The sequence below is a fragment of the Seriola lalandi genome, unplaced genomic scaffold, assembly GCF_002814215.2.
Source record: "Seriola lalandi dorsalis isolate HSWRI2012SDOR001 ecotype SW California unplaced genomic scaffold, Sedor1 jcf7180002054133, whole genome shotgun sequence".
Taxonomy (NCBI): domain Eukaryota; kingdom Metazoa; phylum Chordata; class Actinopteri; order Carangiformes; family Carangidae; genus Seriola; species Seriola lalandi.
The window spans coordinates 233,454-257,857 of record NW_019524686.1 but is presented as its reverse complement, the minus strand read 5'-3'; the positions used below and the strand labels follow the sequence as shown (position 1 = coordinate 257,857).

At 40.7% G+C, this 24,404-nt stretch overlaps 1 protein-coding gene across 1 annotated transcript in view; it reads left to right on the top strand.

Moving 5' to 3' along the window:
- The window catches only part of bcr (BCR activator of RhoGEF and GTPase), an 86,378-nt gene extending 62,212 nt beyond the window's left edge, over positions 1 to 24,166 (top strand). The window contains exons 6-23 of the mRNA XM_087173234.1: positions 174 to 234; positions 349 to 401; positions 1,139 to 1,279; positions 8,351 to 8,472; positions 9,219 to 9,384; positions 9,552 to 9,671; positions 10,101 to 10,176; positions 10,423 to 10,527; positions 10,955 to 11,029; positions 11,489 to 11,586; positions 12,325 to 12,456; positions 15,156 to 15,215; positions 15,549 to 15,658; positions 17,268 to 17,407; positions 18,120 to 18,254; positions 18,388 to 18,493; positions 19,653 to 19,815; positions 19,981 to 24,166. Of these exons, the coding sequence (XP_087029360.1) occupies positions 174 to 234; positions 349 to 401; positions 1,139 to 1,279; positions 8,351 to 8,472; positions 9,219 to 9,384; positions 9,552 to 9,671; positions 10,101 to 10,176; positions 10,423 to 10,527; positions 10,955 to 11,029; positions 11,489 to 11,586; positions 12,325 to 12,456; positions 15,156 to 15,215; positions 15,549 to 15,658; positions 17,268 to 17,407; positions 18,120 to 18,254; positions 18,388 to 18,493; positions 19,653 to 19,815; positions 19,981 to 20,070 (1,953 nt within the window). The 3' untranslated portion in view covers positions 20,071 to 24,166. The remainder of the gene's footprint in view (positions 1 to 173; positions 235 to 348; positions 402 to 1,138; positions 1,280 to 8,350; positions 8,473 to 9,218; positions 9,385 to 9,551; positions 9,672 to 10,100; positions 10,177 to 10,422; positions 10,528 to 10,954; positions 11,030 to 11,488; positions 11,587 to 12,324; positions 12,457 to 15,155; positions 15,216 to 15,548; positions 15,659 to 17,267; positions 17,408 to 18,119; positions 18,255 to 18,387; positions 18,494 to 19,652; positions 19,816 to 19,980) is intronic.
- The last annotated feature ends 238 nt before the right edge of the window (positions 24,167 to 24,404 follow it).

Genomic DNA, 24,404 nt, shown 5'->3' with positions numbered 1-24,404 from the left:
GGGGGGGGGCTGAGGATGGCATAATTAATTTGGGAGTGGATGACCTCATAGCAAGAGCAAAGATAATAACCTCACTGTGGTTTCCAACCACTTACTGTACTGTAAAGGTCTTTTTTTTTTTTTTTAGAGGCTTTCTGCCTCACTGTTTGAACTTGCCTTTTGTCTCCAAACAGAACCTGAAGGTGAGGAGCCCCAGGGACTGTAAGGACCAGACAGCCAAGAACTCGCTAGAGGGTCAGTCACCAAATATTCAAACATAATATTAATTGAAATATTTATGTTTAAGATATTACATTTCAGTCATACAAACAACTCTACAACTCGATTTCCCCTCTTTCTAATCCACAGCTTTACTATATAAACCAGTGGACAGAGTGACGCGCAGCACATTGGTACTTCACGTAAGTGTGCGGGAGCGCTGACACAGCAATTCTACGTAATATTGTCACTGCAGACTAAAACACGCTATTTTACTGTTTGATGAAAACTCTACGATATATTTGGTCACCATCTCCAAAAACATTTGGGCAAAGAACAATTTCCCGACCTGAGGTTCTTTGAAATAACAACAGTTGCAATGCTGGATCATATTAGATACTGTACGTAACACATTACCGATGAAATCATGGGATGTGTACATATGTTTGCTCACAGTTTCATGTGTGTGGACTTTAAAGTGACACAGAAATACAGGCTTCGTGTTATTATTCTAACGTCTTGTTTCTCCTTTCTCTACCTCCTGTGGGAACTTCTTGTACCACTGCACTGCCAGTTTAGTGTTTTAGCGAAGCTGGCAGCTTAACCTACCGTCTTCATTTTACCATTTATTGCAAGGACTCTCGGTCTAGTTTTTGCATCTATGAAAAAGTAATAACCTATGTTCTGTTTTCAGCGGGGGTGCATTTGAGACATGAACTCTGAGTAAGATGTTGAGTGAACTGTTTGTGCATCAAAGAGCTTAAGTTGGAAAAAAAAAATGAGGAGCATGCTTGAATGACCAATAGTTACATGTACTCTGCTGTAACTTTTCAGTTGCACATCTGTGTGCATACTGTATATATATATATACCCAGGTATGTGTGCTTTAATATGCTTGCCTTTGACAATTAATATTTCTTCATCTGCTTCTGTACTGTAGGACTTGCTTAAACACACGCCCACCAGCCACCCGGACCACCCTCTTCTGCAGGATGCCTTGCGGATCTCCCAGAACTTTTTGTCCAGCATCAATGAGGAGACAACGCCCCGACGCCAGTCTATGACGGTCAAGAAGGGAGAGGTGAGTGTTCAGACAGTTTTTTTTTTGTTATTTGTTGTGTTGCATCTTAAATTGGTTGTTTTATCTGTGGACACAGGACTTTAGTTTAATATCCATGAAACACGCTATAGAAAAAAAAAACATGCCAACTTTCATCAGAAAATGCTTTAATTAATTTGATCTCCTTGAGCCTGAACATGCTAATACTGCTCATAAAGACAACAGCAGGAAATAGTTGTGGTATGTTCTCAATGGTCTAATATTACAACACTTATTTTAACCAAAATAAAACACCAAGGTGCTACAAAGTATTTCCTCCACTACAGACAGGTGATGGCAAAGATAATAGTATAACATATATATATGTGTGTGTCAATATGTTTATATATATATATATATATATATAGATAGATAGATAGATAGATAGATAGATAGATAGATAGATAGATAGATAGATAGATATGTATATTTGTTGAGCATGATGATGTAATGACCCCTCCCTCTAAATAACCTTGAAGTCCCAGTCAAATGAGTGTATGGCTGTAGAGGGGCCACCACCAATCTGAAGCCTAAAGCAGAGCCCATGCCCTTATATGGTCATACCAGGGTTGCGTAGTCGAGGGTGATTCTCTGTTTGCTCTGTGTCTCTCTGGTGGCTTCCCCATCTCTCCATCTCCCCTAACGCAAACACACACACACAACCTACCCCCCACTGTCTCTCCCGCACATGAATGGATGCGTCTTGATTGATAGCTTGCGTGACACTGCCGTACATAATGCCTTGTAATGAGCCACCAGTCCGCTCTGACTGGCAGATTCCCAGTTAATTATTCATAAACGGAGGGCAGGAGCGAGCGAACGAAAAGGCTCTGTCGGCTCCTCCCTCCGCTCACAGGGGGGTCGTTACCGCACCCTCCCATACACACACAAACGCACTCTTTTCCTACTCTCTGTTCCATTCACTCTCTCTCTTTCTCTTGCTCTTGTTTGCCTTTGAACATACGTATATACACACACACACACAAACACACACACTTGCCTGCCATACCTCCCCTTCTATCCCCGCAGGCCCCAGTTCCACCCCAGTCTGGCCAGACCTCCACACCAGCCATCAAATATTTATGATGGATACATGAAAGCAGCACATGGAAATCAATGGGGCTCATTATATTCTACCTTACCATAGACACTGTCTATAATATGCCTGAGGTTTTTCTCTGCATTTCACCAACTGAGCTGCAACGTGTTAGAGGCTTCAAAAGACTGTCATTACCTGGAGAAGTTGACAAGCTTAGCATGCAGTGACGAGGAAGGCGCTTAAATCACTGTTATCACTCCTAGTAGAGAATATCTGGCTGAAATGCTGTTTAATACTTATAATTAAATAAAACAATCAAGTTTTCTGGTTCAAACTACCACGTCAGCACACATTCACCCTTCTGGATTGTCGCTCTGCTGATGTCTGTACACATCACCATCAGCGCAGCTCCAGTAGCTAAACTTTTTCTGTGCCGTCAGGACTCAGGCCTCTTATAGTACTGATGGTTTAACTTAGTAAAGGAGTTTCCTTCATAATCCTCTGTTCATGTGATGAACGCTTTCAACACAAATTCGATCATGGCAGAATTTGTGTGGGCAAAATGACATTTATTTTAATTGGCTGCACACGGGGTTCGTAGTAGCTGTTCAAACAATCAGAAACACAGAGTCTCTAAACTTTGGCATGGTGTTGAGTTAAATCCACACTAATGATTGTGGAGTATGGGGAACACATCTGCAACATAACAGGGCAGAAACGTTTAAATAGAAGTTCCCTGCAGTAATCGGTAACCTTTTTTCTATTATTTAATAGTTAAGATGAGAAGAGGTGAAAACTCTTACCCTCCCTGCATACACACGAGCGAGTAACCCGTGGCTTCTTCAGTGGAGGCATGCAGGAGCAGAGCAGCACAAGTGGCCCCCAGAGGCCCTGACCCTGCCAGATGATGGGAGGGGACAAACAGAAACTGCTTAATATAAAAGCGAATGATGGCGCTGCCTAAGTCTCAGTTCACCTCCTCGCTCTGCTTTGTTTGCCTTTGGGAAAGATACAGTCCTGGTGCGTGTGTGTGCGTGTGTGTATTTCGAGTAGAAAATCATCTACACCCCTTTTTTCTGTATGTCTTTCTTTCACTGTGTCATCATGCAAACACATCCCCATACACACCACACAAACACACACACACACACACAGCGACAAAACACACAAGCGCAGCGATGCCCCTTCAAGCGTGTATTCTAAATATAAACATGGATCTTTTGTAAATTCATGCCATTACTCGTGCACACGCTCTCAGCGAGGCTCCTCCAGGAGATGGTCAATATTTAATCTGCGTTCTGTGCTGTCAGCGTGCTCTGCCTCGCATCGCTCTCCTTCCTCCACTTTGGTGCTGCTGATGTTCCGGTCAGCTATTTATGAGAAATGGAGAAAGTCACATTTCTCCTACTGGCTTTTCGATATTATGAAAATGTCATCTGATGCGCTGAGACAGCTGGTTTGTTAAGGATGCCTTTTTCCCCCGGTCGCAGAGCAAAGCAGCATCATAAGCACATTTTAGATTCATCAGATTACTGATTTAGAAAAAAAGCCTTGACTGGAATACTGTATTTCTTCATCCAAACATAAAACACTCCACCTTAATTAAAAAAAAACAAAAAAAAAACATTTAGCGAATGTGTCAAACCTTTTCATTCAGTAGACGATTAATAAACTCCTGTGAACAGCGCTGTTATCTGTTGATAAGTACTTCAGCTTCTGATCCAAAAAAGAACATTCAAAATGTCTTAGCTCTGATTGAATCAAGTCTAAACCTCTGAAAAGGGTTTTTGACAAAAGACTTAAACGTGCAGGTTAAACAGATCATTTGTGTCCCTGTGTTGTTGTGTCCTGTCTCCCTTTATCCCTCCACACGATTCCCACTCACTCCCACACAGTTAGATGCCCATAAAATCCCTAATCTAGCTGTTATCCCTCCTTTTATTTTATCTCTTTATCATGGGATCAATAGAGGAGAGGATTACCACTGAAGCTGGATGGGTGGTGTAGTTTCTCAGTGAGTCATTTTTCAAGTCAAGGTCACTTACCTGAACATGAAAACAAATCAAGCAGGTCTTGTGTAACACAAAAAAGCATCATCGACTGACCCTTCATTCTAATCTGTATGAGGTGCCTTCTGTATAATAATCCAACCGAATCTACTGCTGTACCTTCTGTTCAATAATCCAATCAATAAAATAGTCCAATTTAAGAATTTGCTGCTGACTCATCATGATTGTCACAGGAGATTTTAGCTTGTTGGATAACAATGTCGCTCCCAGACATAAGGTTCAAGATTCAAAGCTGCACAGACCATCCACAGAAAAGAAAAAAAAAATACTTGAAGAATAACGTCACACTAGATTTTGAAAGGAGTTAAAATAGCTGCACTGGGCTCTGTGGGCTGAAAGGTATACAATAAGTCTCCTGAAACCTCTGACCACACCCCAGCGTCATGGTAAGGTGTGGTCCAATTGTGACCGTAACCAGCTGTGATGTGGAGTGATACCGCAGTGCCACGTTACGTCACTGTTAACACAGGGTCACGAAAAAGCAACTTGTCACCACTAGTTGGAGAGGCAAGGCAGATTATTAGACTGGGCTCTTTGAATAGTTAAAAAGAAGTTAGAAGATAAGAGTACAATCAGAAGAAAGAAAGAAAGAAAGAAAGAAAGAAAAGTAATATACATAAAAATTACAACAAAAGTCTAATGTTCAGCAGTAGTGTAGCCGAATGGCTTGCCTCTAGCGCCACCATGAGGTTGACATTTTCATCCACGGTGTCCAGGCGATGAATCCTAATAACTTTGGTGATCACCTGACTTTTCATCTAGCAGCTCCAGCAGACTAAAGTTTTTATATTCCCGTTTCAAATTTCACTTTCCCCAAACAGTACTTTGGTTTATGATCAAACACCTGGAAAACGAATCACATTCCCATCAGCCGTGTGTTGGCATGCTAATGTATTAAAACTAAGATGGTGAACATGGTTTTTATTATACCTTCTAAATATATTAACGTTGTCATTGTGAGCATGTTAGCATGCTGATAGATTCACACAGAGCTGCTAGCATGGCAGTAGACGCCTATGTCTCTATATGTGTTTTTTCATTTATTGCTTATAAAAGTTGAATCCCTACATACTGTATTTGTTTTATTAATGCATGTGGGTTATATGTGATTTAAACCTTGAATCTTCATATTGCTACGCCCAACTGGAACCATGTAGACTTGACTGTGATGTAAAGATCAGTTTGCTGTATACCGATGGTGCATTGGGGCTTTTAACAAGCATGCATTGCTTCATAGTATCCCCAGTATTCCTCATTCCCACAGTTTAATGTTGTGTCTGAGCAGTGTGCCAAAACTGAGAGCGGCAGTGTGACTGAGGACGCATTCAAACTACTGTACAGTACACATCCTAAATATAGACTGACGTGACAGGATGTAGATTGACAGAAGTGAGGCAAGATGGAGCCTTGGTTTATATCCTAGTTGGTAAAATATCCTCCATTACATGTGGATTGTGTCGTTCCCATGTCATCTACTTCCCAAAACCCAAAGATGGAGACTGAATGCTGAATATGTAAAGGAAATACTTACCAGAGACTCATTTCAACACATCCTAGTCTGTGCTACAACACAAACCGGATCAAAGAAATTATAGCGGGACCATAGGGAAGAGGAAGGAGTGATTTGAACAAGACAGTTCTCTTATGTGGAATTTCATCATCTTGTTGTTTGCGCACTGACAGATGTAGCATCCCATTTGCCACCAGCGACAAATGCCAGACAGAAAGCTGAGAGTTATCTATCACAGGCCGCCATCATGGCAGGTGAATAATTACATCCACCTGTGGGAAATAAATTTCTATTAGATTCTTATTGTGGGGATCAGAATATGATTTTTAGTCAGCTGTAGGCTTTCCTTTCCGTGTGTGTGTGTGTGTGTGTGTGTGTGTGTGTGTGTGTGTGTGTGTGTGTGTGTGTTAGATCACTGCAGAGGAGCTGCTTTAGTGACGTGTCACATGGTTTGGTATCAACACTAAGAAAACTGCAGTATGACTATTGCAGTGGGAGCAACTTTCTCTCTCTCTCTCTCTGTGACTTCTTTTTCTCTCTCTCCATTTTCTTTCCTTTCGCTGACACATTCTCTCCGTCAGGCTCTCATTTCTCTGTCTTTCTCACCTTCCCTGCACCCTCTCCGTCATGCACAAACGCTAACACTGTGTGACACAGCATGAGCCTCCTCTCTGCCAGCAGATGTCCAGTCAGGCTTTGTAAGCACACGCACCCTCTCCTACGTTTGCATCAGCTCCACTTCAGTGTGTTCTGGCAGTGACAGTAACTGTGTGTTCATGATGGAGGGGACAGGTGGGTGAGGACACCAGGAGGAAGATAAGGATGTAGGGGTGGCCTGTAGATAAGAAATACAGTTTTCTAGCAGATCTTGGTGAATAAACCTACTTTCTGATTTGTTTGGCTGGGAGAGCAGCAGCAGATGGACCGTAAAATCCTTTATCTCTGCACATTGTTAATGTTATAGTGTTGTTAGCTAGCAAGGCTCACTCTTTAACGTTAAGGTAAACTTTGTTAAATTCATTGCTGCTCGTCATATCTTCAATTAAAACAACAATTTCGGGTAATTACACAAATAACTACGTGCAACCAAGCTAAATATCCGATCAATGTGGGTGAAATCTGCATGAAACTTAGAGAATAAACCAAATTCAGGGGAAACTTGAAAAATAAAGCTCATCTTTGACCGCTGAAAACAGATTTGTTCATACAATTATATAATTTGTGCAACCCTAAGAATGAAACTAACAGAATTTATCCAAGACGGGTTGAATCAAATGAGACTGGACTTGGTTGTAGATACTTGAATCCGTCACCAAGAGGCTTCTTCAGCTCTGACTGACTGGTGGGGAGTCCCAGGTATTTAACCTCTGTGGGGTCATTATCGGGACCATTGTTTGAGTGGGCTCTGAAGACTGTTTTTGCAACCTCCCTCCCATCAGTCAGTCAGAACTGAAGAAGTCTGTTGGATGAGAGCATCAAGCACCTACAGCCATGTCCAGTTACCCTCAGTCCAAACTTCTTGGATAACCATGACCTGAATGACTGTGAATCTTCACAGACAACCACAGAATTTCATTTTATGCTCTTATACTTAACAACCAACCGTTCGTACCTGTCTTATACCCCGTACCACCAGTAAAACCAGGGGCATGAGCATGTAAATGAACCATTAACTATTAAGTTGTGGTTTAACATTTGTCTGCTCACTGTGTCTGTTCCAAGTCCATTCTTCGAAATGTGTTTTCTGCTTTGGAAAATGACATCACTGCCCCCTTTTGGCAAATTGCAGTATTACACATCTCATTACATAGTCTGACGTCAGTAATCAGTCCCAGGGTTCCAAACATCACTCTTCCTTTTCCCCCCATCACCGGGACATTGATGATAACGCCAGAATATAACAAAATAATCTATCAGTTTGATCAACGTTATTCAACGCTAAACCCTGCAAACCTTTTGGGTAATAATTTGGTTATCATTCAATAAACATTAGTAGGTTGCACATGAGCTTTGTCTCTGACAGTTTCTGATGATGGTGCAGCAAGTAAAGCTAAAGTCCAGCCTCCTTCTCTCCCTCCTCTCCTCTACACTGTTCTTTGCCTCAATGTCTCCTTCAAGTTTCACACTGTTAGAACAGGATTGGGAGTCTGGGAGGAGAGGAGGAGCGATAAAGCTTTTGGATGCAGCGCAAACACAAAGACTCTGCGAACTGACTGTGTCCTGTCCATAGAATATAACAGATTTGTTACTGTGACTCATAAAAATGTCTCATCGCTGATATTATATGCTGTTTTTCCTCACTGTAGAGAGTAAGCTTTTTTTTTTTTTTTGCCTGTTTTTTAACTGTTATGATATTAACGCCAAAAGGTTTTTGTTACTGATCCACCACTGTTGTCTGTTGTCTGTTGTCTGTTGTCTGTCTGTTGTCACCACAGAACCGGCAGCTGCTGAAGGACAGTTTCATGGTGGAGTTGGTGGAGGGAGCCAGGAAGCTGCGACATGTCTTCCTCTTCACAGATCTGCTGCTCTGCGCCAAACTGAAAAAGCAGATTGGAGGGTAAGAAACATGACGGGTTTTGTGTCTTGCTCTCTGGGAGCTAGAGTGACTCCAACTGCAAAATACAGCAAAATCTTTAATCTTATGTGATTACAGTTCAAAATGAATGCTACTGAAACATGTATGTCTTCAGTTGAAAACCCCAATTCACAGGTCAGAATTAAATCTCTTAGACCTGAAATGACCAAAAATGTTTGTAAAAATAATTAATTAACTAAAGTAGAATACAAACCAAAATGAATGATTATTAAAGACCCTCTGATACAGCACAATGGCAGTTTCAGTTTTCAAGTTTAAGTTTGAAATTAAAGTTCACACAACAGATTGCTCTGCTGCTTTAAGTCCATTTCACTGATCTTGGAGGCAGTTAAGGTACAGAACAAAATATCAGACAAGAAAAAATCTTGAAAGCACTAGAATGAGTCATCACCACATATTTGACATCTATAAGAGAATCCTCGATGGGTTTCATAAAGTCATCAAAATATTACAATTTGTAAAACTCATTGTCATTCAAAGTAAGATTTTCCTCAAGATGACAGCCAAGAATTATTGCCCAATTTTCTCACTTGACTCTCTCTTTTTTTTTTTTCTCTCTTCACGCTGCCTCCTCTGTCAACTCATCCCCATTTTTATCCATCATCATCAACCCGCTCCTCCTGTCATACCTCCCTCACATCCCTGTTTTTCCACTCTACCTTTCACCATCCATCCCGTCATTTTCCCCCTTCCTCCTGCCACTGCAGAAAAAATCAGCAGTACGACAGTAAGTGGTACATCCCCCTGACTGAACTGACCTTCCAGGGCCCCGAGGAGACCGAACCACTTACCATCCCCCAGGTCCCCGATGAAGAGCTCGACGCCATGAAGGTCAAAATCTCACACCTCCGCAGTGAGATTCAGAGAGAGAAGGTAGCGCTCATACGCACTCGTCCAAATCTATGGGCACGGATTCCATGTTTGATTCTCTCACTTTAATTAAAACTCAAAAATGGTTTGTGAATTGTCAGGCTCTCACACCACAGCAGGGATTTGTATCAAGGTACACGCACCAATTGTTTTCCCCTCTTTGATTTCAGAGAGCCAACAAGGGTTCAAAAGTCATCGACCGTCTCAGGAAGAAGCTGTCCGAACAGGAGTCTCTCCTCCTGTTAACATCTCCGAGTATGCCCCTCCGAGTCTACAACAAGAACGGCAAGGTGGTGACGCTCTCCATCTTAAACCGCCCCTGTTTCCTCATTCTCCTTTTTTCATCGTCATTTCTGCCCTATCATCACCCTCCTCCTGCCCTTTGTACGCTCCTCTCCATATTTCATCTGTTCTTTTCATTTTACTGCTTTTTTTTTGTCGTCCTCCACTTCATTACCAGCACAATATTCCCTCGCTGATCTTCCTTAAGATTAATTCTCCTTGATCTGTCTTCTACTCAGACTTTATGTATGAGTACAGAGCTGTTGCTTTATGAAATCTTACATCTGTTTAAGCTGGCTGAATGAGAATGTAAAACTGCAGCATTTTAAATTTGGAGTTTCTATATTTGCACAGATAATGTGCAGATGTGTCCTCTTAATGTTTCATTCTGCTTCAGAAATAACAGCCTTTTTTTTTCCTGTGGGTTCATATTTCAGAGTTACGGTTTCCTGATTTCTTCTGACTATGAACGTGCGGAGTGGAAGGAGATCATCAAAGAACAGCAGAAGAAATGTAAGTGTCCCAGAAATGTCATGTTGAACAATGTTCATTGTGAAAAAAATATCTTAGGCACTTGACACATTTTAAAACAAAATCTAGATACATGTACATTAGAAACTTCTACTCCAAGAACCTTGTAATGGAGAAACAGACACCAAAGTTTTGGCCTCAGGAAAACACAGAGAAAACCCAATAAGATACGTACTCTTTGTGATCTACGATGTCATTTACCGTCTAAATATATTGTCTCCCCTCAAGGTTTTAAAACATCCTCCTTGACTTCCATGGAGTTGCAAATGTTAACCAGCTCCTGCGTCAAACTGCAGACCGTCCACCACATTCCACTCAGCATCAATAAAGAAGGTGAGGTGTGAAGTTTCATGTTTGAAAGTTTTTTTCCGAAATATAGTTCTTCCTGAAAGCAGTCACGATAGCATTTAGTGTGTTTGGATGTTGGATTTAGTAGAAATTCCACAGGAACATTAGAAGTGTGTTTGTGTTTTCATGGTTGTATGGCATCTCTGTTGTTAATCAAACATTGTCAAAAAAATAAATAAATTGCTCTGGAAAGAAATGATAATGATAAATCATTGTGGGTAAAATGAGGATGAAAAGTACAAAGAGATTTAAGCCACATTTTACTCTGTACAGTGCAGTTTTATTGCTTCCTTCCATGTCTCATTCTGCTCCAAAACAAACAGAGATCTGCATGCTTTTCTAATCCCTCCTCACTTTTTTTTTTCTTTTCTTTTTTTCTTTCTCTCTCTCTACTCGCTGACTGTTTTTCCAGAGGATGAATCCCCCGGTCTCTGTGGGTTCTTGAATGTAATCGTCCACTCCGCCTCCGGCCTCAAACAGAGCTTGAGTGAGTCATTCACCTTTAGCCTTCATGCAAACAACAGAAAATGCAGATCAAATCAGACAAAATGAGTTCCTGAGAGAGAAAGGGAGAGAGAGCTCAACTTTAATGTGACCATGGAGTTTTCTTTCTGGTGGAAACTTTTGGAATTTCTGTGTTTCCTGTCAAATTTACTTTCATTTTAGGTTCGACTTTCAAGTTTCACCGCTTGAATAACTGGTTGATTTGTAGGACTTCACAAGTATGTCTTTAGCTGCTGGTTTGGTATATTTGCTGGATTGCATATATCTAATGAATGGACATACATGTTTGAAAGAATGAATGACTCATTCCTAATTTGCTGATCTAGTTCTGGGGATAACATTGAACATTCTGCCAGTTCAGTTGCTAATGCAAGGCATTCACAAAGAACATTTCAGTAGCCATATCAATCTTTAATCTTTTCAATCCTGTCCTCTCTGTCAGATCTCTACTGCACATTGGAGGTAGATTCTTTTGGCTTCTTTTCAAATAAAGCCAAGACGAGAGTGTATCGATACACCACTGAACCCAAATGGAACGAGGTAGGAGACTGGTTTTTAATATACACATGCAACTCTACATATTCCCAGTTGGGATGAGAAGGAGTTTTGGTGCAGTTTACGCTGCCTGTCATGTATCTGACATCTGGTCCTGTAATCAGTTAGCTGTCCATCTCTGAGTAATGACAAGATGTTTAACAGAACCCACACCGAGCATCTGCTCTCCCTGCAAACATATACCAAACACACACACACACACACACATACACATGCATACCGCATACGCATGCAAGCACGTGAACATGTATGCATTAATGACACAGCTGGATATGTGAGGTTAGCACTACAGAGGAACAAGAAGCTTTGAGACACAGTCAGTGGACGGGTTCATCTGCAGCACAGTGTGACCCAAAGACTCTTTGAGGATTTTGCTCAGCAAAGTGGAAATAATATCAGCTAATGAGGAGCTGCTGGTGATGACTCACATCTGTCCAAATGCTAAGTGAACCAACACAGTGTGGGCCTCAGAACGATGTGCAAACCATATGCAGAGAGCTCCCTTACATAATTACAGGGAATGTTGGTCAACTGTGCTCCTGTGGTGGGATGTATGGATTAAAATATACTGGTGTTTCTGGAGGTATAATCTCTTGTTTGTCATTATCTTTGTCATTCCTGTTGTTATTCCTGTCTCCACGCTTGTCTTTTTTTTTTTTTTTTTTGCAAATGAATCTTCTCACAACAGATGTTTTTTTTTTTGTTTTTTTTTCTTCCCCTCAGGAGTTTGAGATTGAGCTGGAGGGCTCTCAGACCCTGAGGCTGCTCTGTTACGAGAAGTGTTACAACAAGACCAAGCAGAACAAAGAGGATGGAGAGAGCACAGACCGCATCATGGGGAAAGGACAGATCCCGGTATGACATGACGTCACCACCACCACCAACACCCCCCACACACACCCCCACCCCCTCACTTCTCCATTTAGCAGACATACTATGATTCATTGCTGATAGGCAGTTATGTCACCACCACTGCCACAAAACATGAAATGCATGTTATTGCTCAGTGAATGACTGAGTGTGCATCACGTAGCAATTGGCTGATTAGATTAATTACCCTAATATATAATGGTGAGCTAGGGGTTGGTTAAATGGAGAAAAACATCTGTTCAGTGCCCGTCAGTGAGTGTAATTTCTCCTGCTCAGTTAAGATTTACACACTGAAGCGAGGGAATGTTCCGCAGTTTTTCTTTTTTGATAGACTGACACAAAGCTTTACTTTTCATGCCACTGATTCATCGTTTCGCTGCCAGGTTTTAGGTGCTTAAAACATTCATCACAGTCCAGGGTCTGTAATGGGTATTGAGCAACAGCGATGCCATCCTGCACAGGTGGAAGATACATCAATACTGTCAAGTGTTCTGTCCATAAAAATGTCAAAATTCTGGTTACACTCCCAGAAACAAAACAAACACAGACACTGTCCAGAGGAGTCTGGCCATGGGATTGACAGATTGCGTGTTTATAGCAGATTTAGATAGCAGGTGATTAGGTTGCCAAGATGAAGCCAGCCTGCAGGATAATGCCAAGTGTCACTCAGGAGAAAGACAAAAATGCTGCAGGGAGAGACAGAAAGATTTAGCCTGAAATACGAGTCTCTGCTTTGATCCTCGGCCACCAAAAACATCCTTTTCTTGCTCCTCCAACCCCCAGCATGGCAGGTGTGTGTGTGTGTGTGTGTGTGTGTGTGTGTGTGTGTGTGTGTGTGTGCACATGTGATATGGACACTGCTGTAAGCTTCTTTCGCTTTACACCCACAAAAACTCACAAACCGATCTCCTCTCAGCATCTGAAACACATGAAATAGCCTATTTTCTTATGCCTGCACTGTTTCAGATGAGTTTCAATGAATGGCTCATTGAAAACAATGGTGTAACAGTATCTGCATGTTGTGTCACACTGTATGCATACTAAATTCATAACAGCAGTCTTCAGTTTGTCCAGTCTGTATCCTGAACACTTTGTTCAAATTGGAGCAGACAATCTACATTTGGACAAGTCTCCTCAAGCTGCTCATTGTCTGCCAGACTGTGAGTTACGGCCACATGCTCCACCTAGTGGTTCCTCTGGTAATCCTGTGACAATGATCACCTCCTGGCAGATGATGTCATTCCAGACAAACCACCCGGAGTGGTGAGAAAGTTGTTGAGCAGGATTTTCATAAATCCAAGGCAAGAAACAGCCGCTCCTGTCTTCAGCAGAAGCCACAGCGGCCGATAAATCCCACATTTTACCATCTAGTTTTACTGTTTTACCACTGCCACATTGTTAACGGCTCAAACTTAATACATGAGTGTATTGTAATCCTTGCTTTATATGAAGTCCCCCCCCCCCGTATGACTAAGAATGTAAGCAACAATTGAATGTGAAATTATTTTTAATAGTATTATAATCTTATAACAATGAAAGCAGTAAAATTTAACAATCTTTTTTACATCGTTTCGGACCCTTTGTTTCTTAAATATTCACATTCCTCTTAGGTGTAGGCCTGTCTCCATCTTGATGTGCTGTGTTGTAAACTCTCCCTGCTCGTACGTTTGGCTTCGTCTCAGCATTTAATAGGGTTTAGGTTTCACAGAGCTGTGATTTATTGGTAAATAATATGTGGTTAACCAGCACTGGGCTGAGGGCTGGAGGAGATAAAATCATGTTTGTTTGGCCAAAAACTTGAGCTCTTCAAACATTTTTATCGGGAAGCAAGAGGAGCTCTTTCGGCCTCGCTGTTTTTTAGTGGAATGTAATTCTGTGTCGATAAATGGCTCAAACCAAAGAGCGCTCTCACCAGTGAAAGATTCAGTTATGAGAAACATGATCCAGCTTCGCACGCAACCAGATGGGGCTTAGCCTAGGTAAACATACAACGTGAAGTATACTGTGTTTGTGTTTGTGTGTCTGTGTCTGTGTCTGTGTCTGTGTCTGTGTGTGTGTGTGTGTGTGTGTGTGTGTGTGCGTGCGTGCGTGCGTGCGTGCATGTTTTTGTGTGTGTGTGTGTGTGTATGTGTGTTTGTTTGCTTCGTTATGTCAGATGTGTGTATGTGTGTGTGTGTCTGTACCCACCTTTTATTGCCCCAGATGGCTTGTCTCTGTAGATTTGAGTGTGAACTTACTCTCTTTAAACAAATAATATTTTCAAAAAAAAACAGTAAAGGGAAGTAACTCAACAGTAAAACACCTTTGAAAACATTCCACTATAACAGAGGGAAGATTTGATGCAGTTATAACTTAATGCACTGCTATTCAGACATAAGAGAGCGGTACATAAATAAGGCAACAGTATGTGAAGATAACTAAGCAAATAAACATTAGAAAAAATAATGTAGCCGTAGTGGTTGATGAGAAAATAGTGACAATCTTCCGTAAGAAATCATAAAAGATTTTTTAGAGACACTTCAGACACTAGATCATTTGAACAGTTTACTAATCGTGATCTTATTGGATCAACAGCTGTTTGAATGTGACCTATTATCGCCAGCATCATGGTGTGGATGTGATGAAATATGTTTATAGTTCAAATGAAATAACGTATATTGTCCTTTTGTGTTGCCTCCACTAAGCTTGACCCTCAGACTCTCCAAGGCAAAGACTGGCAGAGAACAGTCATTCCCATGAACGGGGTGAGTCCATCACATTAATCAGACCTTTTCCACCACATTGGTGCATTTTCTACTTTTGTACCCTGTTCAGCAGTTAAATACTCAAATAATGTGTCACTATTTGCTCCAGTACAGCCTTACATTCATATTATAGCAGCACATAGCAGTGAGGAATATTCTAAACCATTTCCAGGATGTGGTTTAGTAGTTTATTTCTGTGAAGTCTACACCTGGTTTGAACATGTGAGGATTTCCTCAAGATCGTGGAAAGCTATAGCAGATGGATTTTAGGCTTGTAGACTGGATTCACACTGTAAACCTGTTTTAACTCTAAGCCCTTTTTTCCCGTGTCAGATTGAGGTTAAACTCTCCATGAAGTTCACCAGCCGAGAGTTCAGCCTGAAGAGGATGCCCTCGCGGAAACCTATGGGTGTGTTTGGAGTCAAGATCTCCACAGTGACCAAGTGAGTTGACATTTAAATAGACAGAAGCCACCCAATTACAGACTAATTATCTCGCCACCTCTACTGTTTACCTCCAAACTATTGTCCTTACTTCTATCAGGAGTCATGGGCACATTCATATTCTTCAGTGCCCTTCCTAGGGGCTCGATTTTAGGCCTCTTTTTCTTTTATGCTCGTTATCTTTTTGTTTCTTTCCTCATATCCCACAATGTTATGCTGATGGCGCAGTTTGTCATGTCTTTTACTGTACTTTGTTTGCCTAGCTGACATCTCCAGTTGGATGGATGATTGTCCTTCACCAGGACTGTGGCTCTTTATAAGAAACAAATTGTTACTCTCTCATCAGCATTAAAAAAAATCCACATTATCCTCTTTACGGACTGCCAAGTGTCTCTGAGTCTTATCCTTAACTGTAGCATGCTCTTCCTCATCCAGAACTTAGCATTTAGAACATTAATTAACAAGTCTAAGTATCTAGAGACATGATAGCTGCAGCTAAATATTAGCATCACGTGCTAACAACCTCACAGTGACAATGCTAACATACTGACTTTTAGCAGGTATAATATCTGCATCTTCACCGCCTTGGTTTAGCTAACACTTGTTAGTTAGCACTAAACACAAAGCACAGCGGAGGCTTATAGGAATGCCATAAGTATTGACACTATTTGGTGCTAAAAGTATTGGAAATATTAAGATAATGATGATGGTGCTAGGTGAAAGGTTCAGGGATCACCAAAGTTATTACATTTCATCTCGAGGGGAACATGAATAGCTGTAAATGCTCAAATTTCATGGCAACCCATCCAGTAGTTGATGTGCCATTTCTCTCAAAACCACAAATGTCAACCTGAGTCAGGGGATCTTTTATTCAGAGTCATTAGGATACATAATCATGAAATCACCATCTAATACCATCTAATAGTTGTTCAAATATTTCAGCCTAGAACAAAGTAGTGGGCCAAGACACAGACTTGAGAGTTTCCTTCCCGAAAGCCATGTCTGGTGCAAGGCTAAAAATCATGTATATGTTACATTATTTATATTATTTTCCACAGTAAAACATAATATGTAGATTGATTTTCTATCCTCCAGACTCCCTTTTATTTCCTGAGAAATAAAAATCAATTTTCAGAGACTACGCAGTTAAATGTTTGTTTATCGTGAACACTTAGTCGCTTTAATTTCTTTGGTCGAAGGAAGTAGAAAAAAAGGAGGAGGCGGACAGAAGGGAAAGGGGGAGAAAGCATGTAGGCCTCGTGGAAGCATCAGTGTTTCGCTTGTTTGCTGTTGTTGCTGATCACTGACATTACTGAGGATTAAAGATAACAAGTGGGTTAACTAGATTTACCGGACAAAATCAATTAGCATTGTAGATTTAAAAAAAAACATTTCAACAGAAACACAAGCAAAGAGCCAGAGGCATTACGAGGCCTTCCAGTAATCACAGCAGTGCAAAAGCTATTTCTCCTGCATTTTGCCCTTTTTGTCACAATAAACAAGACATTTTGTGCCTCATCATTGATTTCAGTACTGATGCTAGTAAGTGTTTTACATAATATAAAAGGCTTGCTTGTGGTCATTGACATTTGTGTTTCCCTCTCTGTAGGCGAGAGCGCTCCAAGGTTCCCTACATCGTCCGGCAGTGCCTAGAGGAGATTGAAAGGAGGGGTATGGAGGAGGTGGGCATCTACCGAGTGTCAGGGGTGGCCACTGATATTCAGGCCCTGAAGACGGCCTTTGATACCAGTGAGTACAGCCTTTGTCTATGTACAGTGCATCCTCTGCGCAGGTTTTATGTAATAAAGCCTTTAAAATAAAATCTGTCATGTTGCCACTTGTAGAAGTGGCCCATATTTCTGTTAAAATCCAGTTTCATTCTCCATGGAGCAGTTCCAGTTTTAATCCCCTTGTACCCCTTGTATACAAAGGAAGTATCTTGATGGAATTCTAAAAGAACTTTACATCTGATAGATTTATAGGTGATAGCACTAAAATTCAATTGCTTTAGCATATGTGCGGTATTTACAATTTATACTACTCCATATTGTGGTTATAATACTGCAACTGCCATGCATTTCTAGGGAAGAAAGCTGAGAGGATACATTGACCATCGCTGCAAGGAAATCCTTTTTCTAATCGTTCTATCTCTATTGATCAGCTGGTCATTATTGTAGCTCTGAGAGTTTGTCACAATGAGGCATTTTCTCCGGTGTGAAATGATTAACAGGGTTTATAGACTAACAGATTTTTTACTTTTGCATTTGCATTATATGTGGCTGTATGTACAAATGAATGTACAGTATCTTTTGTGTAGTGGGTGAGATCTCCTTCTGATGTGACACTGACCAGTAACAGGGCGACTGCCTGCTTGTGCCGAGGTGTTTCCCTGCCTTGTCACTTCTCTTTGTCGTCTCTCAGCCTCCTGACTTCATGTTGTTGCCGTCTGCTTCTCCTGCAGATAATAAAGATGTGTCAGTGATGATGAGTGAGATGGACGTCAATGCCATCGCCGGGACCTTGAAGCTGTACTTCAGAGAGCTGCCAGAACCTCTTTTCACTGATGAGCTCTATCCCAACTTTGCAGGCGGCATCAGTAAGTCAATGGGCTGTTGACATAATCGATAATCGACACACAGCTTTGTTATTAGTTAAATAAACAATCAACAATCAATCACTAATCATTAGTGGTTGTATATATAAAAACCCCTTTATTTTCTTCCCTTCAGCCCTGTCTGATAGTGTGGCCAAAGAGAGCTGCATGTTGAACTTACTGCTGTCGCTGCCAGAACCCAACCTGGTCACATTCCTTTTCCTTTTGGATCACCTGAAGAGGTATGAACAACTTAATACACATGTGCTTGTGTAATATGAAGACATGAATGTGCAAATACACACACACTGAGAGAGACAGGAATACGGATACATGCAAAACAAAAAGAAAAAAAGCTGTATAGGAAGTGCATTTAATGACAGTCACACAAAATAGATACGCTAAGATCCCAGAACGACTTTAATTTAATTTAAGACTGGTTCTTATAATGTTAAAAACTTGCAATTTAGCCCAGTTTATCTCAGTGTCACTTCAGGACGACGCACTGTTTTCAAGGTGGTGTGAGGTAGTGTGCAGTGTTCATCTCAGTGGCTTGGCTCACTGGTGCTGGTCTTATACTATTACAGCAAAAGCAGTCACTATTGTGTTATGTCATTCAACTGCAACAGCAAAATGTCTTCTGGTTACCATGGTGACTTCGAATGACAAAAGGCTCCAACGTTATGTGAGCACCAACAATGCCCACATCTGTTTAAAAGCATTGCACGAGTATGTGATGGATGGTGCAAGGATATAGCTCGATTATCAAGAGCATTGGAAAATGTTCAGTCATAAGGAAACAATTTCTCACTCACTGTTACATTAAATATAGTAATAAATGGTGAATGTTGTCCATCACAATGTCCCAGAACCCAAGATCGGGCCTTTGAATACTTTGTTTTTTCCAACCAACAGTTCGATACAAAAATAGATTTGCTTTTCAATTATATAAAGCAAAGAAAAGCAGAAAATCCTGATATTGGCGAAAGTAGCAAATGTTTGGCATTTTCAGTTAATAAATAACTGAAGTGATCAATGGATAAAAACATTGTTTGATTTTCTGTCTAGACACTAATGAAGGTTGGGAAATTAATGGTTTTTCAGGAATTCAAAACAGGAAGCTCTGACTGCTGTCACCTGCATTGTCCCCAAAATGTCAATGTGAAAATAAGCCAGGCCTGATTTACTGTCAACAGAATGACACTGAATCCTACCTAGAGTGGACAACTGTCCTTTTCTGTCCTAGAAACGTTTTTCTTCAGGAATTAGGACGTTTAGCGTCTCTGATATTCACATAATTTCATACTCAAAACACAACTCCATCACTGCACATTAACATCAGCTGCATCGGGTCTTGTCCTCTATATACATCACTTACGGACCTCCTGTTCCTCTCCCCAGGGTGGCAGAGAAGGAAAGTGTCAACAAGATGTCTCTCCACAACCTGGCAACGGTGTTCGGGCCAACTTTGCTCAGGCCCGCCGAGAAGGACAGCAAGATCCCCACTAACCCCACGCAACCCATCAGCATGGGGGACAGCTGGTCCCTGGAAGTTATGGCACAGGTGAGGTCCACAGATCATCTTCCGTCTGTTCCCTCTGGCAATTCTTTTCTTTGATTTTGCAAAAAATTTCCTGAAAATTGCAAACGTGAAGAACAAAAACATAATTTTTATTTAGCAAATTTGTCATTTCCCCCCCCCCCCCCTTCTTTTTTTATGCCCTTGCAGGTCCAGGTGCTGCTGTATTTCCTCCAGCTGGAGACCATCCCCACCCCGGACAGTAAACGACAGAGCATCCTCTTCTCCACTGAAGTATAGAGCTAACGTCTACCTGACACTTTGACCGTAAGGGAGTGAAAAAGAGACGGACCTTGGCTCAAAGTGAGCCTGTAGTAGTATGTCTTTGAATTGAATGACCGAACTCAGTTAGGCTCTTGCAGCTGGTTAAGGATTGTCTCTGGCGATGTCCGCCCTGCCTCACAAGAGGGCGCCATAGGGCCTCTGAAGGTCAGAGGATGTGAGGTCCTCTGCATACATACCGCTCATATTAAGTACGATTCCTTGTACCTTCATTGATGTTGTGGGTACATCTGCCATCTACATTTCTCCAGCCTGCTCTTTGTTGGTCTTTACATTGAACCTTTACAGCTTGTAGAAAGTTGTGGTTCCTAAGTCAAGAAGCTGAAGAGAATGAAACTTGTCTTTCTTGATTCATGGAATTAGCTTGCCAACAAATCACAATTTCCATGTATCTTTGTGTTCGGGCATTGTTCTCTATTTGTGTGGGCTTTTTTTTTTTTTTGGACAATCATCAAGTCGAGACTCTTGCAAAATATGTTTATCCATGTCAAACATTACTACATGTCTAGTTGAGGAAAATTCAAATTGTGTCTTACATAATCTCAGTGCATTGTTCCTGAGAAGACGAGAGGAGACATTTGTGCTGTTTGTTGGAGTTTAAAGTGTACATCCAGAGCTGCCACCTTACTGGATTTTCTTTTTCTTTGTGTCACAAAAACCCGCGGGAAGCAAAACTCCTGTAAGTTCAGATGTTTACAACGTAAACAAAACCCGGTTGGAGTCAGAGACAAACTCTACGGCATGAAGAAGGACTGTAAGAAAAAAGAAAAAAAGGAACCAGATGATTAGAAATACACTGCAATCCGACTGCCTGCAGTTTATCTAACTACAAAAGAAAATTTCCTCTATTTGTGTTGTTTGTGTCTCATGGTAGTCTTCAGCATAAATACCCAGGAAGCAATATATTTTCTAACATAGGAGTTGTCTGTGTTCATATCTTTGCTGACGAAATGTCCTTCTTATTGTAACATAGGACATCTTGCCAAATTAATATGTTGTTTGTTTGTTTGTTTCTAGGAAAAAAGGAAGCAGTTGTATTTACAGATACAGTATGTACATAATCTTAAAGTTGTATTTTTTTTCTTTTTCTTTAACAGTATAATCATTGTTGCTATTACTGTAATTTATTTTCGGGCTGGGGGATAAATTGGTTTGTTTTTTATGTGAATTTCTTGGGTTTAAGAAAGTGGTAGGTCTTAGCCTTGACTTCAAGTCTTGCAGTAAATAAGCAGGATTTAGCCTTGATCTTCTAGAAACTACTCAGCTGTTCTGTCCAGCCTATCAATTACTCATTTAGATATTATTAATGAAGGTAACACACACATTGTAGTTACATACTGTATGCTGCTGTGGAAAAGGCACAAGCTCTTTAACTGCTGGGTGTTCTACAGCAGAACGTCTCGCATCCAGAGACCATCGCCTGTCTAGTGTAGACATGATGCAATGTCATAATACAGCACATACTCACACACACACACACACACACACACACACACACACATACACACCACACACACACACACACACACACACACACACACATGGCGTTGTCTCCTCTAATCTGTGGCTGCAGAAGTGCACTCATGCAATGTTAGAACTACTGTATTACAATTCAAGTGACCTGAGCACTCGGCATTTATGTCCATTGAAGAGCATATCTGTTGGTTTAATGAAGGAATCTTATTTAGTTCATCTTCTCCTGATGTCTTTTTTTTTATTTCTCTCTAATGTCCTACTAATTCTTCGTCCCTTTAACTGTTGATAAGCCTGAAGTTGTTCCAGCTCAATGGCCAAGTTAAAGAAAAGTTTTTTGTTTTTTTTTTGGTACCTAAATGAAAAATTTTTAAGTTTAATCTCTGTGTCCTTGATTTAACATGCAGGCATGTTTTTATTTGGCATTAGTTTTTTCTTTGTGTTCTCGTTATTTCTGTTCTGTTTGCAAAGGTGTCATCACAGACTTGGCTTTGGGATGCTGGTGACTCATGACGATCTGGTTTATGTTAGTACAATCGTTCACGGGCCCATTTAAGTATTAATGTCATGGTTGGTTTCCCATATACTGTATATCAAAGTCTTAAAACTTAAAGCAGTTGATGAGTTGAATGGATCTGAGAAGGGCTTGTAAGATATCACAGGAAGGCGTATGTGAGTAAGTGTTATTAGTAACAAATTTTCAGTTTTTTACGTGAATGTCTTTAGACTTTTAATGGCAAGAGATATCTTTCCCTTTGGATACATATCAACGCCCGTCAAGAAACCCAAACAAGAATTTGATGCTCAAAAGATGTTTTGTGTTGCCTGACGTCAACTTGGTCTATAGATTTTAGATGAAACACCACAATTGACTCATTCCAATGAACAATACTGTTGAGATTTTATTCTGAAAGTGTTCATGCCTTCGGTTCCAACACGGTTTTGTGTGTGTTTTTTACTGCCATTGTGTACTTCCACTATCTTTGGTCTATGTAGCATGCTCACAGTCTTTCATCGCCTATAATTCAGGATGTGAGACAGAGAATGAAACCACGGTTCATGAATTCCTTCATTTGTGCATCACCTTTAGAAAAAGTCCTGATTGCCTACACTACTCTACCCTATCGTGCCTCGACACTGTTCCTTTGGTTTAGCGCCTGTGGTAAATGTCAGTGAAAAAATAAATGAATAAAAGAAACGCTGATGCTGGAGATGTCCTTGAGTCTCCTGTTGCCTTTGCTGAGGACAGCCACACACCTTTCATCTCTTAAAGACTAAGACAGGACCTTAAACTTAAGCATGGTCTTAGCTCCTATTAGAACACGCCCCCCACCTTCGTCTGACTGTGATGCTTTAAATCAAACTGTGTTAATGTCAGTCTTAACGGGGCAAAGGACAGAATTTCTTGCCCATGTCTTTGTTTTAGCTCTTAAACAGCTCCTTTAATGCCTTTTTATTTTTTATTTATTTATGCTTTGACCCAGTTTGGTATGAGAAGGTCTACTGGATCTATTTATTTATGATATCATGTCATCGAAAACTAATGTTGATGGTTAAATGGTCTTTATATGGGGTACCTTTTTTGGGGGAAAGAATTGAAAGCTATGTCAGTATGTTTATTGAACATCCCGTTAAAGTCACAGCTGTTTGTCCCAGAATCACAACCACTGTGTACAATCGCCGCCGCCCCCCCGCCCCCCCAGACTCCTGCATCGTCGGCTCATCTCATGTAGTTCTTTGTGTTGTACAACAGACTGGCCACTGTGATTGTTTAGCTATCTGATTAAGATAACTGAATAGCAGGCGCAGGTTCTTGTCAACTTTCAAAGGTAGATTCTGTGAGTTGACATAACTCAAACTTCTCCTACTTTTCCATAGAGTTGTATCATATGTATTATACTAGAGAGTACATAATTTGGTTTCCGTTTTATTTATTGTGGCGTCCAACTGACGTATGATCGTCCGAGATTGATCAAGCCGGTACACCTCTAGTCTCTTTGAGAAGCCAAACTGTCGGTATGTGGTAGAGGAGAAAAGAGTCTTATATTACTCTAAAATCTGCATTGTTTTGGTCTGTTGATTGTCAGTGTAACTGCATGTACCCTCCATCATACAGTTCCCTCCATACTCTGTCCTTTAGTTCGTGAAAAAGTAAATACAACAAAGACGGTTTAATTTTTCTGTGCAATAGCCTGAAAGTATGGAACATATTGCTCTACGTGAAAATTACAAACCTCTCGCATTTATTGTACATGACCCTGGTAATAATCACTACATTTCCTTACTACAAGTAATACTTTGCCCCTCTGCTGCCACTGTTCTGACATTGAATGAGGTTTGTTTTGTTCTATCCGAATATACAACGTAAAGCTGAGGATGAGACTTGCTGACCAACCACGAATACTTTCTCTTTTTACCTTCTGCAAATTTTTTGACTCTTGTTCCTGTTCAATATTCAATGTTCTGCTTGTAGAACTGTACAAAGGAATACTGTATTCTGAGGGAAAACATGTTTGGAAGGCATTTGCAGCCCATGTTTGTACACAAAAATGTTAAATAAAATCTCATGTATCTACATAGACTTACACGTTTGATTTTCTTTTTCTTTTTCTTTTTTTTTTTTTTAAGAGGGGGAACTTCTTAAGCTTAACCACTTCAACAGTCATCTGTCATAGAGGCGACCTGGAAAAGTCTTGGATAGAGAACAAATGGATGATGGATTTGGCATGAATACAATCAAATTACTGGGAATCTTCCAAATATTCACAATAAACATCTATAACATCTATATCATTCATAAAACAGTGCAGTCCTGTAGC